The sequence below is a fragment of the Neodiprion fabricii genome, chromosome 4 (genome assembly GCF_021155785.1).
Source record: "Neodiprion fabricii isolate iyNeoFabr1 chromosome 4, iyNeoFabr1.1, whole genome shotgun sequence".
Taxonomy (NCBI): domain Eukaryota; kingdom Metazoa; phylum Arthropoda; class Insecta; order Hymenoptera; family Diprionidae; genus Neodiprion; species Neodiprion fabricii.
The window spans coordinates 41,426,726-41,452,893 of record NC_060242.1 but is presented as its reverse complement, the minus strand read 5'-3'; the positions used below and the strand labels follow the sequence as shown (position 1 = coordinate 41,452,893).

General features: G+C 40.7%; 2 protein-coding genes and 1 long non-coding RNA gene across 10 annotated transcripts in view; 1 reads left to right on the top strand and 2 right to left on the bottom strand.

Annotated features, from left to right (window-relative positions):
* The window catches only part of LOC124180048 (alpha-mannosidase 2), an 85,951-nt gene extending 76,279 nt beyond the window's left edge, over positions 1–9,672 (bottom strand). The window contains exon 1 of the mRNA XM_046565036.1: positions 9,425–9,672. The gene's annotated coding sequence lies outside the window, so the exon portion shown is untranslated. The remainder of the gene's footprint in view (positions 1–9,424) is intronic.
* Positions 9,673–11,686: 2,014 nt separating this feature from the next.
* LOC124180053 lies at positions 11,687–15,061 on the top strand. Its single transcript, XR_006870196.1, has 2 exons — positions 11,687–13,359; positions 13,460–15,061. It is a non-coding gene; the product is annotated as an uncharacterized LOC124180053 (long non-coding RNA).
* The window catches only part of LOC124180052 (aquaporin AQPcic-like), a 38,824-nt gene continuing 26,345 nt past the window's right edge, over positions 13,690–26,168 (bottom strand). For 5 of the 8 annotated variants that reach the window (XM_046565049.1, XM_046565045.1, XM_046565044.1 and 2 more), the window contains 4 exons: positions 18,881–19,068; positions 17,061–17,204; positions 16,151–16,603; positions 13,690–16,004 (listed from right to left, as the gene is read on the bottom strand). In XM_046565049.1, the coding sequence (XP_046421005.1) occupies positions 15,996–16,004; positions 16,151–16,603; positions 17,061–17,204; positions 18,881–19,068 (794 nt within the window). In that variant the 3' untranslated portion in view covers positions 13,690–15,995. Of the gene's footprint in view, positions 16,005–16,150; positions 16,604–17,060; positions 17,205–18,880; positions 19,069–19,377; positions 19,515–22,494; positions 23,077–23,663; positions 23,962–26,168 lie in introns of those variants that run through there. The other 3 variants (XM_046565051.1, XM_046565048.1, XM_046565046.1) reach the window with 3 other exon arrangements.

Sequence of the window (26,168 nt, the reverse complement as noted above, 5' to 3'; positions counted from 1 at the left end):
GGAAGGATGTTAAGAATCATCTTATCTCGTGATTCTTACACTGACAGAGTATTTTGCAACCATTTTGCCGATGACCGCCATGCTTGATGCCCAATTCGCAAATCACGACGTTTCGCATGCGTGTACCTGATACGCCTTAAGCCTTGGAACACATTTCAGGGGTCATAAACGACCCCGGCCTGATCTTCGAACTGCGCTCGTAAACTAAAAATTTACATTACCCGGTGATGACCATGGCTATAATTAATTTTCACTATCTGGCAGTGAGTCTGAGCCAACGGTAGCATCAGTTGCTTGCCGGCCGTTCCGCAGAATGATTGGAAAAAAAACAGCTGTGGTCGCTAATAACCCCACTGACGGCGGGCTTTAAGTTGAACATGGTCGAACAAACATGCATCCGACAATTGTGCGCGCGGGAAGTTTTCAGCCTGTTCACAAATGAAAAAAACGCAAACCGTAAAATCTTAGTTGATCTCCTTCGCGAGATATTCAATTTTCAATGATTTTTCAATTATTTTTCAATATCAATCAGTTTCTGCGTAACTCAGGATCAACGGTGAGGATGTTGTGCTGATATGGTCCCGTTTTCATACTTTCCAAGTTCTTGTTTTACATATTTTTTATTTTTATCTATACCGAACGGCACATTGTTGCCTTTGCGCTGCTACAGTCGAATGAGTTATACGATTCCTTCCTGAATTTATCATCACTAATTATATGCTATATGTCAAATATCAGAACTTGACAATATACGCAAACCTCTTACAAACACTTTTTTTGTTAAATTTTTATTGACTCTTTTCGTACTGCGTATTCTTCTTATTTTCAAATACCCAAATAAATTTGGAAATCGGTTCATTACAAAAAAAGATATGAGATTTTGTTCGAAAAATGGCGTTTTTACCGTTTTTTAGCACTTTTTGGTAGTTGATTAAATTTTTCACAAACGAAACTTAAATAAAATTATACTTTCTCTCCACCACTCGTTTAAAAAACCGAAAAGATTTATGTACTAACGAGTCTCATTATCGCTTTTAAAACGATTTTACGAACAAAAATGTGTGGGGTCGCTATCGACCCCACTCATGAGTTAAAAGGTAGATAAAGTGATACATGTGTTCTAGGGTTAAATCCTGGACGGTAACAACCCTGTCACTTCTGGCATGAAGCTTGATTTTGTAATCCGGGCAAAACGAATCTACGAAGATAACTTTCAACCGCGTGATGTTGGCAATCCTATGACATCATGGCTAGCGTCAAGATATCCTCTTCGATATTGCCAACTCAGTAAATGGAAACCGACCCGGCGCGAAAAGCATGGCGAACGTTTTGTACCGATAGATGGATCCTGCAGGCAAATGTAATGCAACGTCAGTAAAAACGCGGTTGGCTTTTGTACGCGCGTGCAAAGTCTGCAATGGCGACACTGGGAATGTTGGTGAGGATGGAATTGGCGCCACGCGAGATGTGCCAACGTTAAATGGGGTTTACAGCGACACATCTATCGATCCCGGAACGCGGCTATCGGATTTCGTTGCTAGGCAATGTCTCGATAATATCGGCGTTTACCGAGCCTTCATCATCCGTTTTCAAGGCTTCTGACGCTGTACGCTTTTCCAAATCCCCTTTGGCGCGCCAAATCCATACTGTTTTTGACATTTAGGCTGGGACCGAATCGGTTTAGGAAATCTCAACGCCGATATTGAGGACAGGGCGCTAGAAAATGCATTCATGGATCCCGCTGCTGGAAAACCAGAGAATCCGGGATCCGGTCGACTGCACTCGATTTTTAATATTCAACATTCTACGAGAACTCTTTTTGCTTCTCGATCAACAAAATCAATCAAATCTTTCTTCGAAGTCGTACGCTCGGAATATGTAGTGAAAAACCAATCACGCTTAGCGAGTAAAACTGCAGAAGATCTGCTTCTCTGTAATGTTCTACGACGACATGTGTTATTGGACTAAACTTCTTCCAATTGTTCTGCAGGCTTGCATCAAACCATGAAACTCAGGGTGGAAGGACTTGATGCAATTCAAGAGGAATTCGATCAAATTCTCATAACAACGGATCATCATTTTCACAAATATTATTTAGCCAATGCAATGGAACACTCTTCACGAACCTTCAAAGCATGCCATTGGTTCCGAATAAAGGAACTTACTGAAACGATACTCTTCATCTCTTTTCATCTAAATCAAAGTCTCGTCTTCCTTCAATACTCCACGGATCTGCAGAGCTTGCCTGACTGATCCGTTTATTGGGAATATCTTGTCCCGCACATACTAATTGCGCCCCACCAGCTTCCAAATCCAGTCCCGCTCCGCTCCTCACGATTCGAGGACTTCTTACGCGTCTGGCTATAAAGGGAACCATCTGTCACATGCTATTTGACCGCATCGAAACCCGGCTCTTTCTCTGCATCCGATGCTCCCGACCCGCGACTGATTTCGTCTCTTCTGCAGGCGAATGTACGTGCTTGTAAGTCTGTCTGCATACTTGTGCGCTTCGTGCATATACGTGTTTTATAAATTAGTCTCATACAGGGCGGCCAGTTTCAAACTATCAACCATGGGGCACTCGATTTTTTTGATCAACTGATTCCCATTTTAAGGGTGAATTTGAAGGATTCAACATACAGGATCAGTGTTATGGATGTTCCAAAAATTTTTACATTATTATTGAAATGGCTCACTCTGAATTCTCAGCAAATATATACAAAAACACTACGGAAGAATTTTTGGTTAATCTATACTATTTTCGCACATAAATCCTTTGATTATGTTTGTCTTTTTTTTTTTACCGGGGTAGTATTTCAAGAAAGAAAGACCACGCCCAATATTTTTCGTGTACATCGCATAAATATGAAGCTATATAAGCTGTACGCCTCAAGATTCTTTTTCGTGTACAACTTTTCTTTTTCCCAGTGGGTATATTAATATTTCAAATGACCGATTTTCATGTTCATGATACGCGGATTCGAGAGAAGTCAAATTTTTCGTTCTGAAAATCGGCCGAGGGTTTTAAACCCCGGAGGGTGAATAAGCAGGCGGAACTGAAACAAGGGTTATGTACCTGCTTCTCGTTTCGGCTGATTAGAGGAATCTAAATAATTGACCGTAAAGAAAACATGTTTTGGAAGAAAAACATATTCCACAAAGTAATATGGCTGGTAACGAGGTCCGTACATTGTAATCTCATGCGCTCTTAAAAAAAATTTAACTACACATAATGTCCCAGCAGATCCATTTTGTGTTTGAGTTATTTGTTAAATCTCTGTTAGTAAATAAGAAACAAGTTATTGTAATTATATTAAAAACTGGTTAAATCAAGCAAAAAATTTTAGTGGAACTGCTGGAACATTTTTCGTCTAATCGTGTATCGCTGCATCGATTCCGAGAGTAAAGATTTCGTTTATGTTCGACTTGTGAGTACTTCGAGGAGCGTAGTTATTTCACGGACACCTCGTGTATCATGGACATACCGACATCATTGGGGTAAGGAAAATACCTCCGACTTCTGCCATGTATGCAGACCTGTGCAGGTAGTCGTCGTCGTCGTCGTCGTCGTCGCGTCGCGTCGCTGCAAGAATGTTGCAGTACGCAACTGATCGCCAAAAGAGTGAGAAGTAAAAAGCGCAATATATCACGAGAACCGCAGAACGAGGTGTAGGCAGGTATTCTGTCCGAGCCCCTGTACGTACATACAAAGCGTGTGCGTGCAGGTATACGAGGGGGTCCCCCGAGCTTTTTCGAGCGCAGATGTCTCTCGCGTATACCTGGAGGTAATACGTATACATACCCCCGAAGTACAAGTACGACTAAATGTTTAATGACGGTATTCATGTCCAATCATGGGCCGTTTTTCTGCCAAATTGCTCTCCGCGATTATCTTCTCCCCCGCGCGGATGCTGATCCAGGACTACTCGGGGCACAAGGTATCCGTAATCCTGACGCGGATACCCGATGTGACAATAAGCTGCGTTTTGAAGCTTCGTGAAGGGGAGAAAAAATAACTCTCCCCTTTTCGCTACGTTATTACGGAATTGTAAAGTAATGAGACTGGAGTTATTAACGTCAGGAGAAAAAAAATCATTATTGGGCAATTTTAGGATGACTTTCGGTAATTTTGTTATTAATGGATTTACTAAAATTCGGAAAGTCATAAAGGTGCGAATTATGAATTGTTCGTAACGTTACTAACGTTCATCCTCGTGTCCACCAACGTTCTCTGTCCCTCTCTGCCTTTGTTCGTTGGGTAATAATATTATGCTTCTTCAAAAGATGGGTTTGCAATATTAAGATTTATTCAGAAGAGTCGGTAATTCGTGAAAGGACAGAATTAATTAACTAGAGGTTTCAAAATCAGGGGTAATGATTATGCGTAATGCATTGCCGCGCATTCTAACACGCACTTGCCAGAAGTATCCCGACTGAATCTGAAATTAGCCCCCAGCCATTCGCACTGCACTTTGAGAGGTGAAAATTAACTCGGCGAATAAAGTAAATCGAATAAGAAATCAGAAAGGTGAAGAAGGCGCAAGGCAAAGGAGACATTCAAATACAATTAAGAGTTAGGTGAAAATATCTCTGTACACGTGAGACTTCTCAAAGCTTTTAAGCGTCGTCTCTACGCTCATTTGTCCAATCACCCACATGCCGAACACTTGGAGCAATTTTAGTTTGAGAGCTTTATTATTTATAGTTTCAAGAACATTTTTACCTTTTTTCGTTGAAATTAATATCAAAATGGCGGCATGGGAAACACAAGTAGCGAACGACCGTGTTTTCAATCCGGTGGCGCGGATCCCGCGGTCAATTTTTATTTGTTAGGTTCTAATTGGTTTACGATGCATGCGATACTAATTCTGTCAAACTTTTCTACTCTACGGCACCGTCGTGTTAATTTGTTCGTTTTCGTATTATTTTTCCTACATATTTTTATTTTATTTATTTTTTTTTTTTGCCAAAGGCTTGGCATATAAAAGCTAATCAATCACTGAATCTACCACGATTGTGTAAGGCTAAATTAAACGGAGTATCCAGCCGTATTATACGTCGCGTTGTGATAAACACACAGTAGATGTCTATCTATCAGGGTTTGCGGTGCGGGACTCTTTCTCAGCAGTAGGCAGAAGTTAATTGGTATGCGTCGCCGGTTTGTACTCGTGCCGTATTTCCATGAGTATAACACGCGTATAAACTTGTAGGCAATTGCCCATACGAGACTTTTTTGGACAAAGTCCCGTACTCTGGCTAATTAGCTAAGTTATCACCAGGCAATTACGCGCGTCGACAGACGCCGCTTAAGCAGCCATCGATATAACAAATTTCACTGCAGACATCCATGGACGATATTACCAATTAGAGAGCTAACGAGGCTCTCAAAGTATTAAAGTGTATGAAAGATGCGTTGCTAATTCAACTCTCGGTTGAATGAAACTGGATATTCCATGATGTAGGCAGAAGGGACGAAAAATGGAGAAAGAAAAACGAACTGTGTAATATACGCGCGAAAACGTGTAGGTTCGAAAAGCAATATGCCAAGCAATGTGCACGAACTCCAATATCGGATGAAAGTACCCGTGGTTACGTATGTATTATGCATGTATGAAAAACCTGAAATGAATCGTTGGAAATTTCTGCACGGGACTAGAAAAATCATTAATTATTCACCGTATCTGCAGCACCGTGGAATTTACAGCACAGTCAAGCTGATAGTGTGATACTGGAAGTGTCCGCTGAATCTAGAACGAAATCGTTGAAGAAATATTGAGAAATCCTCACGGAGCAAGAAGGCGTAAATATCATACGTTACATTGCGAACAAGGGTGTAATGTATGCCCCGTTTAAGCGGTTACCGCACTTTCAGATAATTAGAAAGCACGAAGTAGGAATGCTTCGTTAAAAATCGAGTGACCCAGTTCCGATTGCTTCTTCGATAAGTCTACGTAATATTATATATACTAACAATATTAACTTCAGAGAATTATTAATTCTCTGATCCCTGCAGTGGTAAGTATTCTTTTCATTTATTTTATATCCATTTTTTGTATATTTAGAGAACTTTTCAACCTATTTCTTTGCGGTTTTTTGCTATTTCCGATGGTATATTAATAGGTTTTCAATATTCGAGAGTAATTATTGCGATACGATGTAAATTATTATTGTTAGAAACAAATTGGTTGAAGGAAATCGTGAAAATTGAAGCCATGATCCATTTCCGAGAAAGTTACCCCTCTACACGTATACATGTTTTACGTAAAATATACGTCTTTTGGAGTCACCGATTACAAATGTGAGATCGGCTTTTAAAAATTCAAGATGGCGGATCCAATATGGCGGATGAAAATTTTAAATTTGGTCGAATCCGGAGAAGAAACTCAGTCCAGGAGTTTTTGGGGTTGTGCATTACGAATCTGAAATCAGATTTTGAAAATTCGATATGGCGAATTCAATCAGCGATCCCGAAACCCCTGCATAGAGTTTTTCGACCATGTTCGATAAAATTTCAAATTTTCGCCCACCACATTGAATCTACAATCTTGAACTTTCATAATCTGATTTCAGATTCGTAATCAGCGACCCCAAAAAACACTGCATAAAGTTTTTCGACCAGATTACATCAAATTTGAAATTTTCGACTGCCATATTGGATCCGCCATCTTGAATTTTTTGAATCTGATCACAGACCCGTAATCAGTGATCCCAAAAACCACCGAATACTATCTTGCTATAAAAGTTGACTCGGTAAAATAACGTGTGACTCAAATGGTAAAGTTTTCCGAGCACCGCGAACTCATTTGAGAGGGTATACTCGCACATATACACAACTGTTGCTGAAGCCGCGGATACGCGCATATAATAACTATCTGAAGATATTTGCCCTGCAAGGTCAAATGCACATGGCGCAAGTGCAACTGCAGGTGCGGATCGAATTACCTGCGGGAAAATCACTGCAGCAGTGCAGTTTATATTACGTCCTGCATCCGTGCAGAAAAAAGACCCTGGAAATTCACGAAACACACTTAATTGCAGCGTGAGCGAACGTGTATTTTATTCCTGGCACTAACGTTGGCGAACTGAAATTACAAATACACCTATATTTACAGTAAATTACAGCCGCACCTTCCGGTTACGCAATGTGAACCGTGACAATCGACACGCCACGATGACTCAAGATTCAGCTTCGATTGCCTCGTCAAATAAACAAAAAACAAGCTTCGACTATCGTCGTCCGGAAAATTGCTTCGCACATGCGACGGAATTTTCTGTTCTACGCCATTTTAGAGCAGGGGATGCCTTAAGGAGTAACACCGCTGTAAAAGTAAAAGAAACAGCGCTTTTTTGATCACTTGTTTTTGGATGGAAGAAAAGGTAATAACATAATAATATTTAAGGAATTCGTTAGGCATGTATTGAGGTAAAATACAGAAAATTATTATCCGCAAATATTCATATCTTCCTCAAATATTATTATCTTGTCAAGTTAATAATTGTTTGGGTTTTTACAGTGGCGTTACCCCTTAACGACGAAGTGGATTATGCCTTAGCTGTTCCGAAACATAGATGCGAGTTTTCTAGGCGGGCGTTGATGATCATCGGCGATGCGATACGTGATACCGTTTGCATAACTTTTTATGAGTAAAAAAACTGCTAATTTGAAGGTCAAATATATTCTCGAGAACAAGCTCCTAATTATTATCCTCGTGCCCTGAAGAGAATACGCGATAGAGTTGAGAAGAAAATTATAACGCGACCTGCGGACCTGGGCTGAATACTAATTATTTGCTTAAGATCGTGTTCCTGTTCCCGTGGGAAAACTGCTCACTAAAATTTACGAAAAGAACTCGAACCCCTGAACTTTCGGCTCTTTTCTTTCTCGATAAACTTTTCCAGCAACCGAGAATATAGTCGGGAGCACTCTGGAATTGAGCAGTGCTCACGGCAGTAGTGAAATATTAATTTATACTTCTCGACGCAAGGCAGGTACCTAGATTAGGAGCATCCTTGATTGCGGAACATGAGAAAGGGTATACAGCTTGCGGAAAATGGATCGAGCACGGCTCGTTCACGTCTGATTACAGAAAATAATTAATCTTGTCTTGTTTGATCTTCTCGTTTGCTTTTAATTCAATTATCCTTCTCGAATTTTTTCGTTCTCCCGGATTCGGTGAGATAAATATTACCGAAATGATTGAAAAACGTCAAAGTTCATACCGCGGGAATGTTTCACGTACAATACGATAAATTGGGACTGTTAGATTCGTTGAATATGCATCAGTGTCCAAGGTGCGGAGGCTGTTAGAGGAGGTAATCAAAAATTTCTGTTCCACCGCAGCATTCCAAACAAACCAGATCTCAAATGAAAAAGCTACGTAGTTTTACGGACCTGAACGATTCCAACAGCAAAAAAAATGCGAGATGGAACTAACGTCCAACGTAACAAAGACGCCTAGACTTTTCGTGGATCACACGGTTTTTACGATCGAAAGTCCGACCGTAGAAACAACAGTGTCAGTTCGCTCCCCACCACGCCGGCAATCGTCGCATTGAAGTTAGTAACGTTGCCGCAAATATTCATGCTGAGAAAAAACCGTTATTTCACGATTTTGGAAACGTTTGAAATTCAGTAATACGTAATAGAACAAAACATATCATATTTTGCAATTTTAGTTCCTTCAAAATCATTGTCGAAGTAAGAAGATAGCGACGTTTTTTCCCATGATAACGTTACTAACCACAACGTATAATTTTGAAAAATTATATATTTTCTATATTCACACTTACTAACCACAACCTCGTTGGCAATCGTGGTCAAGAAGTAAGTGTTGGAATAACAGTAGACGAGAATAAAATTTCCACGCTAACTATTCTTAAGTGGCACATTCTCATTGGTTCCCTAATCAGTGTCATTCCTGAGACCAGTATCGTGATGTACAAAACTTTCCGTGCGTATACCGATCATCTCTTTATTACGTCTCGGCAACCCTTAAGTAAGGAAAATTATTCCCATAGCCTGAGAGAAATGCGTTAAGAATTCTTGACAGCTGATTAAAATTTGGCGAGGTGTTGCCTGCCGAAGTCATATTACCTTGCGTGGGTTCGTATCGATGGTTATTTCACGAAGGATATCAACCGACAAATTTCGACAACGAGATAGCTCTCTGACAGCTGAAAATCTGATTGTACATCAAAGCCGCGTAATTTCTGCAACAACATTTCTACGGCATTCGTTGATCGTGAGCTCTGGGATGAGCCCGACTACTTCAAGGACAGGGTACGGCTAGGTTGAAGTGGAACAACAACAAACCCACCCCGTTTCGAACGGAGCTAGGGGTGAAACACGGTGGAGTTAACGTGGCCGACATCTCGCGGCAAAGCGCCGGTACGCAACGGCGAAAGTTAAAAGATGTCTACCCACCTGTCCGGGGATGATGATACTGGCGATAGGATAGGATGCGCTGATTTTTCAGTGACAAGAGTCGCCGGTGACCCGTCAACCGCAACCTCCCGCCTTGCGCACTGACTGCTACCGATGATCTTGTCGAACCACCACGGCCAACGGACTCACACTAACGCACCCAGTTTCGCAACACGAGCCGATACGAGCCGACCTCCCCACGCGGAACGAACCAACTACCGACCGTGTCCGCCGTTCCCTCTGTCGAAACTCCCTGCTTCGTACGAGATCCCGCCAAGCCCGAACTGCCCGAACCAACGGAAACGTCGAGGAGGGAGGGACGCCGAGTGGAGGAAGACCGGAGGGAAGGGCTCCGTGATTTTCCAACGATTCTGCGCATCCGACGAGTCGACGAGGATCTCGAGTCTGACAGGAAAGCGTCGGACGCCTGGCGCCTGCCGGGTTCGGCTTACGAAGAAACGAGCTAAGCTGCTTGTTTACACCCATTGCTCGGGTCGCGACCCATTTCCGGCGTCGAGTTGACCCGGATCACTCGCCTCGCGTCTTCTCCACACTCCTGCCGGGAAGTCGTTGCCGCTGAATGGCTTGGCCGCTCGTTGTCAGCGATAGTTACACCGGACGCATCGCTAAATTCGACCCACATCTCACGGATAGTGAATGTACCGCATGTGAATCGGTTGATTTCGGAGTCCTGCCTATAGGCTGCGCGTTCGATGCGAGTCGGATCGTTGAAAGGTGTGAGCTGGTATGCCTTGAACTAGTCATTGTCGTAGGTTCGAGTTTAATGCGGCACGTGTTGTCGATTGTAATGAGGATTTCGCTGGGTTTTAAACGGCTGATGAAAGTGAGTGGTCGTCGAGTGGGGGTTGATATATTGGACCATCCGGGTCAATCACCGACAAAAGATCCTTCCTCTTACCATCGAGCAGTTCAAGTCGCTTAGTACTACGAGCTGACCAAAGAGGCGCTAATAGACGGGCTCTGCCAGTTACGAAATCACGTTCTCTACCTTACCACGATAATTTTTTCACACATCATCGCGAAGAAATTACCGTCATAAGTTATACCCCAGACACAATAACTGCGGTACTCATCTAATGGGATGTTCTCGCAATGCCGAAAATTTTTACCTTGGTGGAAGGAAAAACATTACGAGATATTATCACTGCTATGAATTTTATCGTCAAGCCAACATCAAGATACAAGTTCTTGGACCAGAAATCTTGTGGAAATCATTCTATAGAATTATGTTTGTTACTATGGAGGCGTAATGCCGACAGTTCGTGAATTCCTCGAATGGGTTCCTCTTCGCACTGCATGGCCAAGTTTCTGTACAGAACTATGCCACTTGTTTAAAGTGACACAGGACTAACTTTGAGTAAAATCAATTGTTCATCCATACCGAGGAATCCTATATTTAATTACAGGGGAGAGCGAAGTCGGCCGAATATTTCTTGATTGGATTTTGTACTACCTAACATACATTTAATATTAAACTTTTACTTAAACAGTCGCCTGGTTAATTCTTGGAATACCGTGAGGCTGAAGTTGGTAACGTTATTGTAATGATTTGTATTTCGCAAAACCCGTTATTTCGTAATTATAGGAATCTTTTAGATGCAGCTTATTATAATGACACAAAAGTAATTGGTATATTCAGAACTCTTCAAAGTCACTAAAAAAACATAACACTTCAAAGTCACTACAAAATTGCATAATAGTGAATTTTCCCCCCAATGTTTTGTCACGCCAACGTTACTAAATTCACCCTCATGAAATACTACGGCTCGGCTCTATGCTTTGTAGAGTTACGTTCAAACCACACCTTATAAGCTGGGATGAACATATAGGTACCCATTTTCCAAAATCCCCTTAGATAAGAAACCAACTGAATTAACAACAAATTGCAAAACTTTCCAGCCTTGCCGCTTCATACTCATCTTAGTAAGCTTTAAGCAATTGTCAGAAGAGTGAGAAACTACTGCAAAACAGACGTGGTTTAAAGTGTAATATATTAGCGGATGTATGAAGAGAGAGAAAGGGAGAGAGAGAGTAGTAAAATCAGACTAAAAATTGACTTATTAAGAAAAGTGCATAAATATTGCAGGAATAAGGTGACCTCTTTGGCATCGTTGACGTTTTTATTAAAAGGAAAAATTACGCGATTCATTTTCGCTGAAGCCGCGCCGAGAACGTTGACTTATATTTAATTCACGTTTATATATTAGTAATGCATGCTGCATCGCGTTTCCCACACTCTTTCGTACGTGAAGTATCTGAACTTGGAACACAAAATTGGAAACAAAGACAAACAGGAGAAAGAATAATTACGCGATACTTGTGTTGATGAAACTGAAAATGGAACGGATCGCTCTACCAGGTGGAAAAAGGTGAGGTTTGACTGTCAAACAGCGCTGCAGAGCTTCCAGCAAGATCTTCAATCATAATTTTCCTGAACGAGAGGAGGGGAGCTGAGGACCCTGAGCGTCACAAGGGCTTGTATTCGGAAAGCTGATATGGTTATGAAAGCCCTGTCAATAACCAAACCCTGTTCGAAAAAGCACAGTCAATCATCGATCCAATCCATATATATTGGAGGCTAGAGGAGAATTCGTTCGTACCCCCATCCCTCGAATATTACCGAATATTACCCGATATTGCCGCCCGAGGGGTAGACGTTTATTAAAATAATGATATACCCCCAGGGTTATGAGCGATATCAAATCTCGTTCCTTATCCGCCCAGTTAGTAGAAACGCCGATCAGGAACACACTCCATTTATCGATCGACTTCTGTGAAGATCAAATGTTTTGCAAGGAATTTCAATAAAAAATAATGATTCGAGCAACACTCAGTAATGGAAGTCAACTTTATTCATCTCCAAACCGCATCACTTCCAGCTACTTATTGTTAGTCAAATTCGGAGGCTTCGTTAGCATGGGCTTCGTCGCCATCCGGCTTCATGAACGTTAAGTACAAAAAATGATTCGCAGCACTCAAAGTCGACCTAATGGTATGTCTGACCCAAGAGACGCAATGGTCTTTCTAACCGTTGATCCATAACGTGGGTTCCAGAGATCGATCAGAATTCATACTGCGTCTGGAACAAGGTCCAATTACCATGGCCGGACCAGCAACCAAACAATTATATCAAACTTGATGGAAATGTTTCCAGCCCAGAACTCACCTCGTCGATTTCAGACAGTGTCGCAGACGAGTACTAAGATCCAAGTGGCGGACTTACAATTAGACAACTAAAGCCTGGGTGGTTTATATGTTCTTGTCAACCAGGCTACCACACAAGGTTTTGGGCGTTGCGAGGTGACTCCTGTCGTGACGGAAACCGTAGGGTGTCTCTAACTTCGAGTTTCCGAAAGAAGCGTTTCTTTTAACGAGTCATCTCTATTGTAATTCGGAGAAAAATATTAGCTTGTTTTTAAGATTGCTGAGCTGATTCAAAGCTTGCACTATACTGTACAGTATTGGGAATCGTACTCACTCTCAACAATCCATAGCCAAGAATACATCCGATGCAGTGTCCTGGTATGAAAATACCCATTATGGAAATAATCGTTTTGCCAAATACCACAGCAGCTATCGTCACTGATGGATTAACATGACGACCACTGATGTGCTCATAGAACTGCAAACATCGAAACGACACCGTCCGATTTTTCTCGCCAAATTATCCAAAACGTGACAATTCTGCATTTTATACATTCCATTGCAGTGAACAAGTAAGAAGAAAGGCATAAATGATGGGAAAAAATCGAAAACTCCAAACTGTAAGAGCAACGACGATGGAAAAACTGAAGATAATGGAAACTTGCATACGGAGGGTGTGCTTGACAGCGCGCCAAATCAGCTTATACAGCCGATGAAGACGAGAATGGGAGTTTCGAGGATTTCGCCAGTGAACATCAGAGCACTCTCGAGTAATGATCCATTCAATTGCGTTAAACGCTTAAGATTCACATGACAGTACCAGGGTTAAGGTATGGGTAACAATAATTATAATCTTACTCAATGCTATAGATGGGTACCTACGGAGTTTTCGTGGAACACGTAATTTTTGTGGAACAGGAAATGATCCGCGGTTGTCAGCAACACTGATACTATAAATACAGCAGACATAGATGCAGAAAAAAAGCAATCATCAAATCAGCGCTTCCACGATTTACAGAGCGCAGATTCGATCTAAAATCGGAAAGTAGTCAACTCGTCATATTGCTGAAGAGGGATTCAAAATCACTATTATACTGGTATGCATGAATTATTGTTTAAATTATATTTTCGTATCACATAGTCGGACATTGTTTTTTATTTGTTTCCTAACCTTGACAAAATCTTAATATTAAAATCACGTATCTCGTTCTAGAACCATTCTAGGTTCCCGAGTCGAAATTTTATAACCCTGTTAAGCCTCTTAACACTCTATTGCTTCACAACTCGGATTTGACTCGAATTTGTATCTCATTAACGTTTTTCAGATCCACACAGCTCACTATGACACTTCAATAGAACCTCGAATCTGCGGAACTCAAGAAAATAAAACTCAAGCATTAGTTTTAGAGATCTAAACCAGGAATATTGCAACTGCGACTTACGAGGATTGAATAAGAACCAATTTGGATCTCACTAAAGCCCCTGACATGGGCACCAGGCCTTACGATTAGCACAATTTTAAGGTTCAATTGAAATATTTTTTACTCGGAATTTTCCGTAAATATTCTTGAGGTCCTAATGAGGTCTAAAATTTCGTCTCGGGTTATCTGTTAACCGTGCAATATTATACTTATGCCAATTCTACATTAAAGTATAAAATTTCCCAATGAGCATAGGCTTAGGTTAAATATATATAATATAATGTAAGTGTCTCGATATCTTGTAGAAGAACTTCGAATTGCATAACTGGGTATGATTCGAATGAAACGCAAGTGCTGAGCGAGTGAATTGACTGTCAGGAACTAGGACCAAACAGCGGGTGAGAAATTTCACCCACCGATTATCGAATGCCATCGTCAGTCAACTCCTGCTCTCATTGTCAAACACTTCTACTTATCACGACATATTTCAAAATCGTACCTTTCGTTTCACACTTTCGGGAATAAGACACCGTTTGTTGCAGTACATACTAATCATATTAATAGTATCACTAATGTCGATTTATTATAATAATAATCACCTATACAGTCATCACATTATGAAATTCATGCACCGTCGTCGAGAATATCTAGTACCAGAACGTTCATCCAATACCCCTAAATTTTTTTTTCAATTCTAAACAAATGTTCAAAATTATAATAATAATCGTTGTCTTAACGATAGTTGTAGCATTGGTATTTAATATTGACAATGGTATAATAATAACACCAACACCAACAGTATTATTGATAGTAATTATCATAACAGTTATAATATCTTTCTACGCTATGCAATTCTAATCACTGTTGCACCAGTAAGTAATAATAACATTACAGTAATTAATAGTACCTGGACGTGATAATGGTATAATAATATTAATAACATAGGTATAGCGATACATGAAGTACGTATAGTGGTTTGAACTTTTAGTTTGTCAATAATAAAATTACATACAGTGGGGCACGTATGTGCTTGGTCTACATACGATTACTGGGATGATGGAAAAAAAAGAAAGATATTACGTAATCCCTTTCACTTTTACAACCAATAACCATTGATTTCTCGAATCAACTTTTGAAAACAATTTACAATTGAGAAGCATTGGAGCGACACGATTCACACGATACTGGTTACCTTGTTTAACACCCAGCTGTACTAATATATGTCAGTACATTTGTTTTAAATAAAATATATATGTATCTGATACGTGTAAATTTAGATATGTACAGCTTTGGTTACTTTATTTACAGAATGATTAGAAAAAAAAGACTAATTGTAAGAGAAAACTAATAACGCAGTTACAGACAAAAGACACGTTGATCCAGCATAATAGTAAGCTTGATACTTGTGGTTAATTTATACATTAAATACAACTAATTATTGCCGTCGACTTTTTCCTCGTCTCACTTCATCAACATAAAGCAATGAATTTTAATTTCGAATCCAATTTACACTTTACAATTTATAGATACAGAGCATTCGCATTATCAATTTAATATATCATCGACCGATTGTCGAGCTATTTGTGAACGACACGGTTGATTTGCAGAACAATCATAAAGCGAATTTTCATCGTTCTGAATTGTACATTATACGAACAAGCGATATTTTCATTTTTGTCAAAAATATGTACATACGTTCCGTATTTGTAATTAGTCTGATCCACGAATGCTTACGGCATACGTATCACACTGATAGCATTGGTATTGATTTCAACGCTTCGAAGTCACCAGCATATACTCCGATAACCTTGTCCTCCTCTTTATCTTCCTCCTTCACCATCTTTCTTCTTGCATTCCCGCATTCGAAAACTCTTAATATGAATGCAGAACAGCGACGTTTCGTAAGATTACCAGACGAGTACAATCAATACGAAGGGTCTAATCTTCGTATCGCGATCCGTCAGAAACTGTACGGCCGTCTGGGTTCAGTTAACCTGAAAAAACCAAAGAATATACCACACGTGTTAATACCCCGGGGCACGCCTCATTTATTCATTATTCATCCAAGTTCACCAGTATCGAAGAAAACCAGAACGTTTCACATTTCAGCATTACATGTATACAAGTAATTTCAACACACCTCCTGTTTTTCAGTTGCAACGGAGTTAAGCGCTGCAGCCTCTGGTATGTCTTTATCGGCTGGTTTCCGTGGCCAGAACAGAGTCTTGTAGGCCAGGGTGGCCAAAATGGACCCAGCCATTGGTCCCAGCCAGTATACCCAGTGAGAGCTCCACGCGTTGTTCCAAAGAGCAGGACCGAACGTTCGTGCTGGGTTCATGCTGCACCCGGTGTAAGGTCCACCCGACAGCGACAACGTGGTGACAGTCAATCCAAACTTGATTGGAGTGGAGTCGCTGTTCCTCGCGTTGCGGGGATCCCAAGAGGCGCAGCAGAGAAGGATCAAGACTCCGGTGGTCACTGTCTCCACTATAAGGCCCTGGATCACCGATATTTTCGAGTGGATCAAGGTCACGCAAAACGAACTTGCACTTGTATCATCACCGTTGTGCAGAAGTTCAGTAGGGGTTATAGCCTGTAAAGTGACAACGTTCATTATTAGGAAAGAAACCATCAGACCACGTCATCTGAAGCATGTTCATCGACGATCATCGTGATCATGGAGAGGAGACTATAAATAAAGAGCAAAAACTCAAATGGATGAATTGACAAAACTTTTCACAGTAATCGTACGCGTTAGGTTTATTTTTAGTACTACCAGGGTCGTTGGTAATCCTTTTGCACCGAAGTCTCATCGGTTGCGGGGATGACCAAAATCGACTAATCGATGATCTTGCAATGTGATTTGTAGAAATTTTTCACTGCCACCTTATTTTGAGGTAGCTATTTGTTTACATGAAGATCGGTCTCCTTACGTAGTCTTCATGATTGTCTTGAACAAGAGAACGATGCAAACTATCCACTTGGCGCATGTCTTGGGATCAAGGAAATATGGAATTCGGAACATCTTATTTATGAGGATCTCTACTAACCTTCAGCATTCCGTATCCGACTACAGCACCCGATAATTGTGCTAGTATGTAGACCGCAGCTGCGGGAAGAGATTTGTGGCCCAGTATGACTGCGCTCACCGTCACCGCAGGATTAATGTGGGCGACGCTGATGTGTCCGATGATCTGCCAAATAAAAAAAAAAATCATGAAGCTTATAGAGTATCCTGAAATTTGGAGGACTTGTTCATTACTAAAGGAACTCTTGAAGGCGATGACCGAATGAGCGGTGACAGTTCGCTGAACGCGATAAAAAGTTACACTTAACGTTTAATACACGGTGTCAACATTTTATAGTGCCACCATTAGCCCGGTTCTTCGAATCAATTAACTTATATTCATCAGGACGCCATGCGTGTTTCATTCGAGAACCTTGATATCACCAATGGTGTAACACTGACGCGGAAACGTGATTAATCCAAGTTCATGCTCAAGAATCAACGTTGAGAATCGGTGACTCGATGATTTATCTAACAGTTAGCGCGAATGCACAGTTGCAGAGTTCATCCCACGGTATAAGCTTTATCTTCACAAGTCAAACACAGGTTCTCATTCTGTGCTGTCCATTCATATTTCGAAAATCATGAAACGGAGTGCGGTTATCTTCTACTGAACATTTCTAAGCCATGCATAATTTCTATCCAATAACTCTGTCCCAAATAGCATTGATTCTCTGTTATCTATTGTTATAAAATTTCTAGTCTACAGTTACTTCTGTACAATGCTACGACTTAGATTGAACACATGGAACAACACGTCAGCGATCTGTCTCTATAAACAACGGTATTACTGACTACGTTAACTGCGTAAACAAATCGCGATAGCTTTTCATGATTTTATTAACATCTGTTCGTAAGCGTGCCTTATTAACGAGATTATCTTGACTCGGTTGTTACGCGAGTGCGTGCGTGAGATAACCCTGTGAACTTGCAAAGTCTGAACCCCGTTAAGGATCGCTTCATATTTCATGAAGGTAGTTCAAGAACAAAAGCTTGTTGAGAAATGCAACGATGCAACTTCGCTATCAAGGAAATTAAACAATGATCAAATGATTAATTGAAATCCAGCTACTAGTTACAAGCTTTCGATATTTTTATTGAAACCAACCGTAGCGATGAACCATGAATAGTTTCAGCGATTTCCCTGATTAACTTATCATACGACGGCACGTAAGCATTTTAAGCAATACATGAAAGTGAATCGTGCAGAAATATTGCAAAATAAGTATACGCACACGTACAATTCTCATATTCAAGTATAAATAAGTGACCCGGATGATCTCACAATAATCCAGTTGGATATTCACTCAACTATTTCGTTCGTCCTTCGATTCTTATTATTTTTTGTTTGTTTATTTCTCTCTTCTACTATTTATTTTGAGAATTATTTTTATGTACCGCGTTAAAGCTACGGCGTTAAAGAAATAGTCATGATAATAATATTAGTTTCTTTTCTTCGAAGCACAGCCAAGTTTTCCTGTTGTTCGTAGACATTCTACGCGAACGTAATATATAAGATGTAGCAAAATTGAAATTCCGAGTATTCAAAGAACCACGCAAAATTACCTCTAACTGTCTTTAGTTCTCGACTGTTTTCTTCAGACAGATACTTCGGACGATGATGACAAAATGATACCATCATCGGAAACTAATAGTGAAGTGGTAATTGCAATGTTTAACGAATCATTCAATTCTTCTACTTCTAAGCAACAAGCAAAACAAGGACGACTTCCTGTTCCAACACTTCGATCAAAGTTGTCACTCTGGTAGCATACAATGACGATTACATAACAATTTCCATACCTGGATGACACACGTGACAGCAAATCCAAATGTCAGGGCAGTTTGAAGGGCGTTAGGAATATCCGTCAAGGAACCAACGCAGCCCATGCAACCAACGAAAATGAGGATTGCCGTTCCCAAGAACTCAGCCAGCCCCGCGACCAGAGTTTGCGACCATGATGCCTCATCCTTCAGCAACTGCTTGATCCCTGAGAACAGAATTGACAAATACATAGGATTAGCAAAGCTATTCCATTGGTTGAGCAAGATTTATGTACTTCTGTGATTAGTAGGTTCCGTATTATTCGCGTGCAAGCCAATCGTTACGAGTTAAACTCGGACTAGATAAAGAAAATTTCCTACAAAAAGTTGGCTTGATTGTCCCATTGAAAACATCCGCACGTGCAGCAGTGCAACGCCTTTGATAATTTCTACTCAAACCCCGATTCTAGCAATTGTAATCGGTGGTCAATTTTGGATAAAAAGATGTTCCCTGCCGTCAGATATTGCGAACTAACCAAAATTCCGTTTCCATGTAAAACGCAACGTTGACTCATTGTCAGTCGTACGCATGGCGCATATTGTTTTCTCAAATCCATTTAAATTCAAATACAGCGATGTAGAAAAGTTCATTACGGGTTTGCGGTATTCTTTTGACGATCAAGTCTTGAGTACCAGTGCGAGGGTTATCCGAAGAACATTCGTCAACTCAAAAACCGGTAAGATTTTGTTTGAGTTACCGTGTAACCGATCGTTAAGAAGCACTCAAAACTTGTGACGCAATACAGTTAAAAGAGGTCACGTGACCAGTGATATTCGAACCGAATCCGCTTGCGACGTTCATGTATTGACTTATTATACACTATAGGTATGTAAACTTCATGCGCAGCGTGACGAAATACTTGAACAAAAGTCACCTCGCGATATGAACGCAGCATCACGTAACCTGGCATTTGACACATCTGATGCAGCTGCCTCAGCTGCGGCAAATCGCGTTTTGATATTACAATCGCAATAATGCCATACCGATCGTTAGCTCGTTTTCAATTCATACGTTTCTTCTTGTACAGATTTAGAAGTTGTAAACAGAAATTACAATCGTTTATACTGCAAGTGCCAAGACAAATTAACTGAATAGAAACAATGTTATAAACGTTACATTTCAATGGTTAACATCTGTGTCTTATTGCACAAAGTAACGTCGAAACCGATGATCTTATACGCATATGTGACGAATATAGTTCACAATAATTTGTATCGTAAGCTTATTCTCAAACGACGTTCTTTCGACTGTAACAAAAATGTTAATATCGCCGCAACATGTAAGTGCACGCACTGGTGATGTAACGAATATTCGCATCCGCATTCAGAAAAATCGTGCGAATATGTTGCGAATGTGAATGTCACAAATACCTCATATTTCGCTCATAAATAATGTGAAAATAATATTAAATAAGACAAAAAACATTGGTTTGATGATAAAGTTTTATTATAAAAGTTTGAATCACACTCTAACCTCAAATTAATTTGTTACCGTTATCCATTCGTCGTTAAAAATAATCAAACAATCAGCTCACAATCAGTTCGGATCAGCTCGGCAATTTCCGGAATAATATGCAAACGGCGCTAAAAATCAATCGTCAGCTTTCAGTCATAGAGAAATGGCGCCAGATTTAAAAACGTATATTCGCATTCGCATCCGCATTCGCGAATACATAAAAATTTACATTCGTTACATCACTAGAATACACGCTTCGTTTCCCTACATGTTGTAACAGCGTAAACACAAGTGGCAATGACAACTATCTGAATTCATGGATAAAAATCGGTGGTGTCATGTTCGGAAAAATGTATTTGGAAAATTAGCGATAACATTTAGGCAGTTAGGCATGGCAATTAAGAAGACCGTTACCGCGTTTGACCTGGAACGATCTCCTCGGCGTATCGCAGAGCTATTAACGATCTTTTCCAGCCTAATTCGGTACAATGCCGGGAAGAAGAGAGACAGAGAGAGGTATCCTGGCGTCTCCCGGTTATCTTGGATATTAGGCATTGCCCGAACCGAAGTTTCCGGAGTACCCCACAAGGTAAGCAAGTGAACGTCTCGCTGGTTTTTTCCACTCCTCTCTATCCCAGACCTTTTCCACGCGACGAGGAGAGCAAAAGAGGGGATAAAATAGAAGCGTGTCGAGCTGACGGCTCTGTTTGGCCTGGGCATTACAAATGGTAGGGAAGAGAACACTACGAGAACGTCGGCATACCTGCAACCTTTGCCGGATGTCCGTGAGACTCGCAGCCTCGCAACAATACATCACCTTCCTTTGGGACCCGGTCCACTTCACTGCCGATGCAGCTTCCACTCGCGAGGGGAGAGGGGGAACGTGGAAAAGTACAGTAAACCGGGGGACTTGCTCGTCTGGTTGGTCTCTTCATCACCGGCGAAGTATACCTGAACGAGACGACGACTAGGGCTATTCGAATTCGACTGGAATCTTCTTTTCGTCGCCGTTACGCGGCGGACGCGCATCAAACGTGATGCCCGCGGACTTTTGGCCGTCAGGCCGAATTCGAAAACAGTGAATCATTCGGGCGAAGGGTAGCTTATAGAGGGATTGCTTGTATTTATCAATTTCAAACATTCGACGGCGAGATGTCAACTTGTCACAAATCGCACCGATCAGCACGCATTCAGAGGCTGGGTTCTAGATGTCAAGTTTTGATTACTTCCGCGTTACTAACGAAGGAAGAAGTAGTTTCGTTATCGATGAGGTTTGTTTCTTATTTCAACGTGCTGATTATACTTCGAGGCTTGTTTATCGACGTAAAAAAAAAAAACGAAAACAAACTTTACAAGTATCAAACAAAGATTTTGCTCGTTATTCGATGTATGGAATAAAAATTTATTCATTTTAATATAATACCCAAAACATGAATGAATTATTTGCAATTCACCTGAGTCGAAAACCTGTGTTAGATGCACTGTCAGCGCTAACGGCCTTATCGTTTCAGTTATGACATCAAGTGACTGTGCAGCATTATTGTCGCATTGTTAGACGCATCGTTAATCCCGATTACATTATCATGCTGAATGCCGCGCGTGTTTACAGGTACGAATGGAATCTATCCATTAGCCGTACGGAAACGCGGGAAGAATTATCGTCTCTCCTCGAAGAAAATCACCCAATTGTCTAATTGGTCGTTACGAATGCAGAGCGCGTCTTCGAAATGCACTTGCAATGATTGTTATTATCGCATATCGTGCGATTCTAGCCCGAGGATGCCTGATATGAGCGAATCAGCGATACGTTACTTCGTGCGGAACATTAAGCGACTAATTTTATACCTCGCGGTGAAATCTCGGACAAAAATAGCCGCGACTTTTTCTCATTCCATCCTAAGCCGCGAATTCGCCGCTTCGTTACGTGACGGAGTCTAAAAATGAAATCGTGGGACGGTAGGGCATATTTTTTCTCCTTATCGTTCGAAGGGCTCTTTCTCAATTCAATTTCATCATCTCGTCCACCTGCATCGATCAGCGAGTGGCACGAGCAAAGAAAGAAAGGGATCGGCAAAGCGTGCAGGCTGGATTGCGGTTGTTAATTAAGCTCGAAAAATTACACATTACATCACCCTACGTGATTGGGATTCTTCGAGCAAGCTCTGACTGTCTGGTGTTTCCAGCGATCCGAACGTTGTTCGATGATAAGGAGACCCGTTGTGAACATTCCGATTGTCCGCCATGCCGTTTTATTTTTAAGAAAAATTCGAAAGGCGAACCGATCCGAATATTTTTCTTCCAATTCTTCTCCACCGCTGCAAGTTCAGGGTTGAGGTCGAAACTCCCCGGCGCTTACGCCGTTCTTCAAAGTTTTTCACACCGACTTGGCGTCGAGTCAAGTCCAACTTTTTAAAACTGTTTGTGCCTACGTTTTATTTGTATTATTTCTTTCTCTTTTCTCTCGGTTACCAAACGTGCGAAAACCCGGCAGAACCGACCTTAGCCTTTTACCAGAAAATCGGGCACGGGCTAATTCCGCGGTAAGTTTCACCAACTGGATAGTGCGCGGTTATTTTTGAACCCACGGACAACAAAATTTCACTCCTACTGACCGACGACTGCAGACTGACTGATCGACCACCTCGGCTTTGAACACCTACTTGCCGAAAGTTCCCACTTTAGACTACGCCGGTAGCGAGTCGTCGGTCGCTTCGAGTTCTCACGGCAAAGGCCAGCCTGCAGAATGCCGGAATGCGGTGCGAATATGTACGAACTCTGGTTAGCTGAGTAAAAGAAGGAAAAAAAAAAAAAACAAAACGACAACTCGGCAGGTAAACGCCTATGTGCAAACACAGACCGTAAGTCTCGCTATTACATTTCGAGGGACCAATTGCAATAATCGAAAACGTCACGGGTGTACTGTTTTAATTGTATACGCATACACCGCACGAGTGTGTCTGTCAGAAAAAAAAAAGAAAAAAGCAATAGCCGGACGGAAGGTAAAACATGTGGCAGGAAGACGCCGAGAATAAATTGCATCTGCGTACACAGTAAAGAAGAAAAGAGGATGAATAAAAATTTTTATGCTCAATTTACCCAATGTGGCAAAAAAAATATACCGTTGATTCGAGTAAATACGATTTCGAAAATCATTTTAGGGATCCACTCTTATGTTGAATCAAACGACATTAATTTGTTTGCAATGGATAAGAAGAAGAAGAAGAAGAAAAAACACGTTCCTCTTTCACCGCGTTTGACAAATTCAAATTCTTTCTCTTCGCGTGGCGATGAGGAGGAAATATTTACCTTCGGTAGAACCCCGGCGGGACATGGTCGGTTAAAAATTGTAACCCTCCGATCTTCGGACGACGACGAAGCGTAATTTGGTACCGTTCGTTTTTCGGTCAAAAAATTTCCAGTCTTCCTGGACGATTGGGGGATGACGTCCGAGGTATGAAAAAAGAAACTTTGCCCGCAGTTATTGCCGCTATTTCGCTACTGATACCAGCCAGTTCGCACCACCTACTGACTACCGCGAGAACAGGGCCATGCTCTGTCTCTCCGGGAGTGATGATGGGCAAATGGTTGATGCTTTTATCATAACTGCCGCGGCGTACGTACGATAAGCCTCGGCTGCCGAGCTCCCCTCCGACGTTTATTTTCAATATGTATAGATATAATAAATGATTTGTGCAATACTTCGTACGCGATGAATTACAGCAGGCTGGCATCATTCGCCGATACAGTGAACCAGAAATTTGTTTTTCGCTATCAATCGCGCGCGGTTTTGAAACGACGAAAAAAACAAAAATCAGATACCTGTACCGCCGAGCTTTTATGCAACATTGTAACAAATTTGTGCGAACGTAGGTTTGTAACGTGAACCACGTGTTTTATACGCACGTATTATTATGTGCAGAGACGATATTTTCACAAGGCGAACCGTCGTCCCCCCTCCATACCTCATTCAAAATCACTATTGTTTACGCTTTAGTCGAGACCCGCGATTTCAGATGCAATCTGAACACTTGAGAGCCATAATCGGGGCAGATTAGATTCTCAGATCTCGACCGAACGGTTGGATTTCATTTGAACAATTCAAGACGCTCAATCTGAAGATTTACAACGAATGCATTATATTTTCAAAACGACGATTGTTAGTTAATTGATTTTCTTTATCCTCCTATTCCCCCGCAATTATTGCGACGGAAGGAAAAGAATTTAATTCGATTAGCTCGATAAGTGATCGGATTATATCCGCGCACTCGAGTGACGATCATCGTCACTTTAAATCGAAATAAAATAACTAAATGCACGATCCTTCCTTGTTTGAGTGTTGCTTATATAAATACGTCTGCGTACAAAGAAAGATATTAAATCGTCAAACCTAACGAGGAAATTTTTTTTTACTTCGAAGCTATTACGCATTTGTTGGAACAACAGGATCTATGCATTAATTTAAATGTAACACACATTTTCGAGCGATATGTATATTAAGGAAACGAATATTGTTTACCTAGGATTGAGCTACTATGTTTTTCAAATTTGATATCCATACGATGAAGTCAATCGTCGTTTGAATAGAAGAAACGCGAGCTGCGTGAAAACAAACGTTCATCTGTTGGACCAGAGTTTAACATTTCTTGAAAAAAAATATTTTTACATTTTACCGTAACACAAAATGGGAAAAAATAATTCTTTCTCGGATTTGACTACTATAATGATGCTTTTTACTCATATTACAAACAAACTAATCGGTATCTAGTTTTATGAAATTAATATTATTTCTGATTCTTTGGTATAAATGAAAATGATGTAATGAAAAGCAACTTCAGAGATATTTATACCTGAGCCCTTTGAATTTGGTGAACTTGAATTCATATGTGCAATGAATAATAGAATTATACAAACGTATTTTTTTATTCAAGTACAAGCGGGTTAGTCGATACGACTTTAGTTTGTTTTGTACAATGTCATATATTATTTTACGAGACAAACCGAATACGCTTGGACTGAAATTTCTATGTTTTCTATAAACCAATTCATCAATCGAGTTGTCTGGATTCTGACTGAACGACGATTTAAGTGATTAAATTTTTCTATCATAAACTTGAATAGAAAGTTGTTGTATTCGAAAATCGGTAAGCCGTTGCTACGAACAAACGTAGCCTCAGGATTAATTGCGTAAAAAAAAATATGGCGTAATTAATAATATTATTACACCGCGATAAGCTCCCTCACTCTTTTGGATCGTTGCTTCAGTTTGAAATAAGATAAGCCCCGAATTTCAACTGACCAATTCGCCAAGAAGGTGCCGAAAGGTATAACGTCTGGCCCTTTATTCGTGTCGAAAAGGTGATAAAAAGTGAAAGTCTGCATTGAGTACGAATTAAACGTTCTAGCAATGCCTGCGTAACTTTTTTCTAAGCAGGCGCGACACGATTACAATATTTTTCCAATGCCGATAGAGACACGAAGATGAAAATCTTGACTGCACGGTTACGTCGATTCGAGATTTATCCGTAACCTTTGAAAATTCATGACTAATTCATGACTTGCTGTTGTCCCTTCAAGCGCTCGGTGATAATTGGGTGAAACTGGTTTTCTCTAAACTCTGTTCATGGTTTCGAAGGTTGAAAATGTAATTCTCGGTACGCACGCAGGTGCATAAATCGCAATCGTAACCGAGTACGAATTATAAAGTGATAAAAAAAAAAAACCATTTGCAAAAACGTTTTGCGCGAAGTTTCTTGAATTATACAAAAGTCGAGGCTGCAATATTTGTTTACATTTTTTCAGCCACCACGTAGG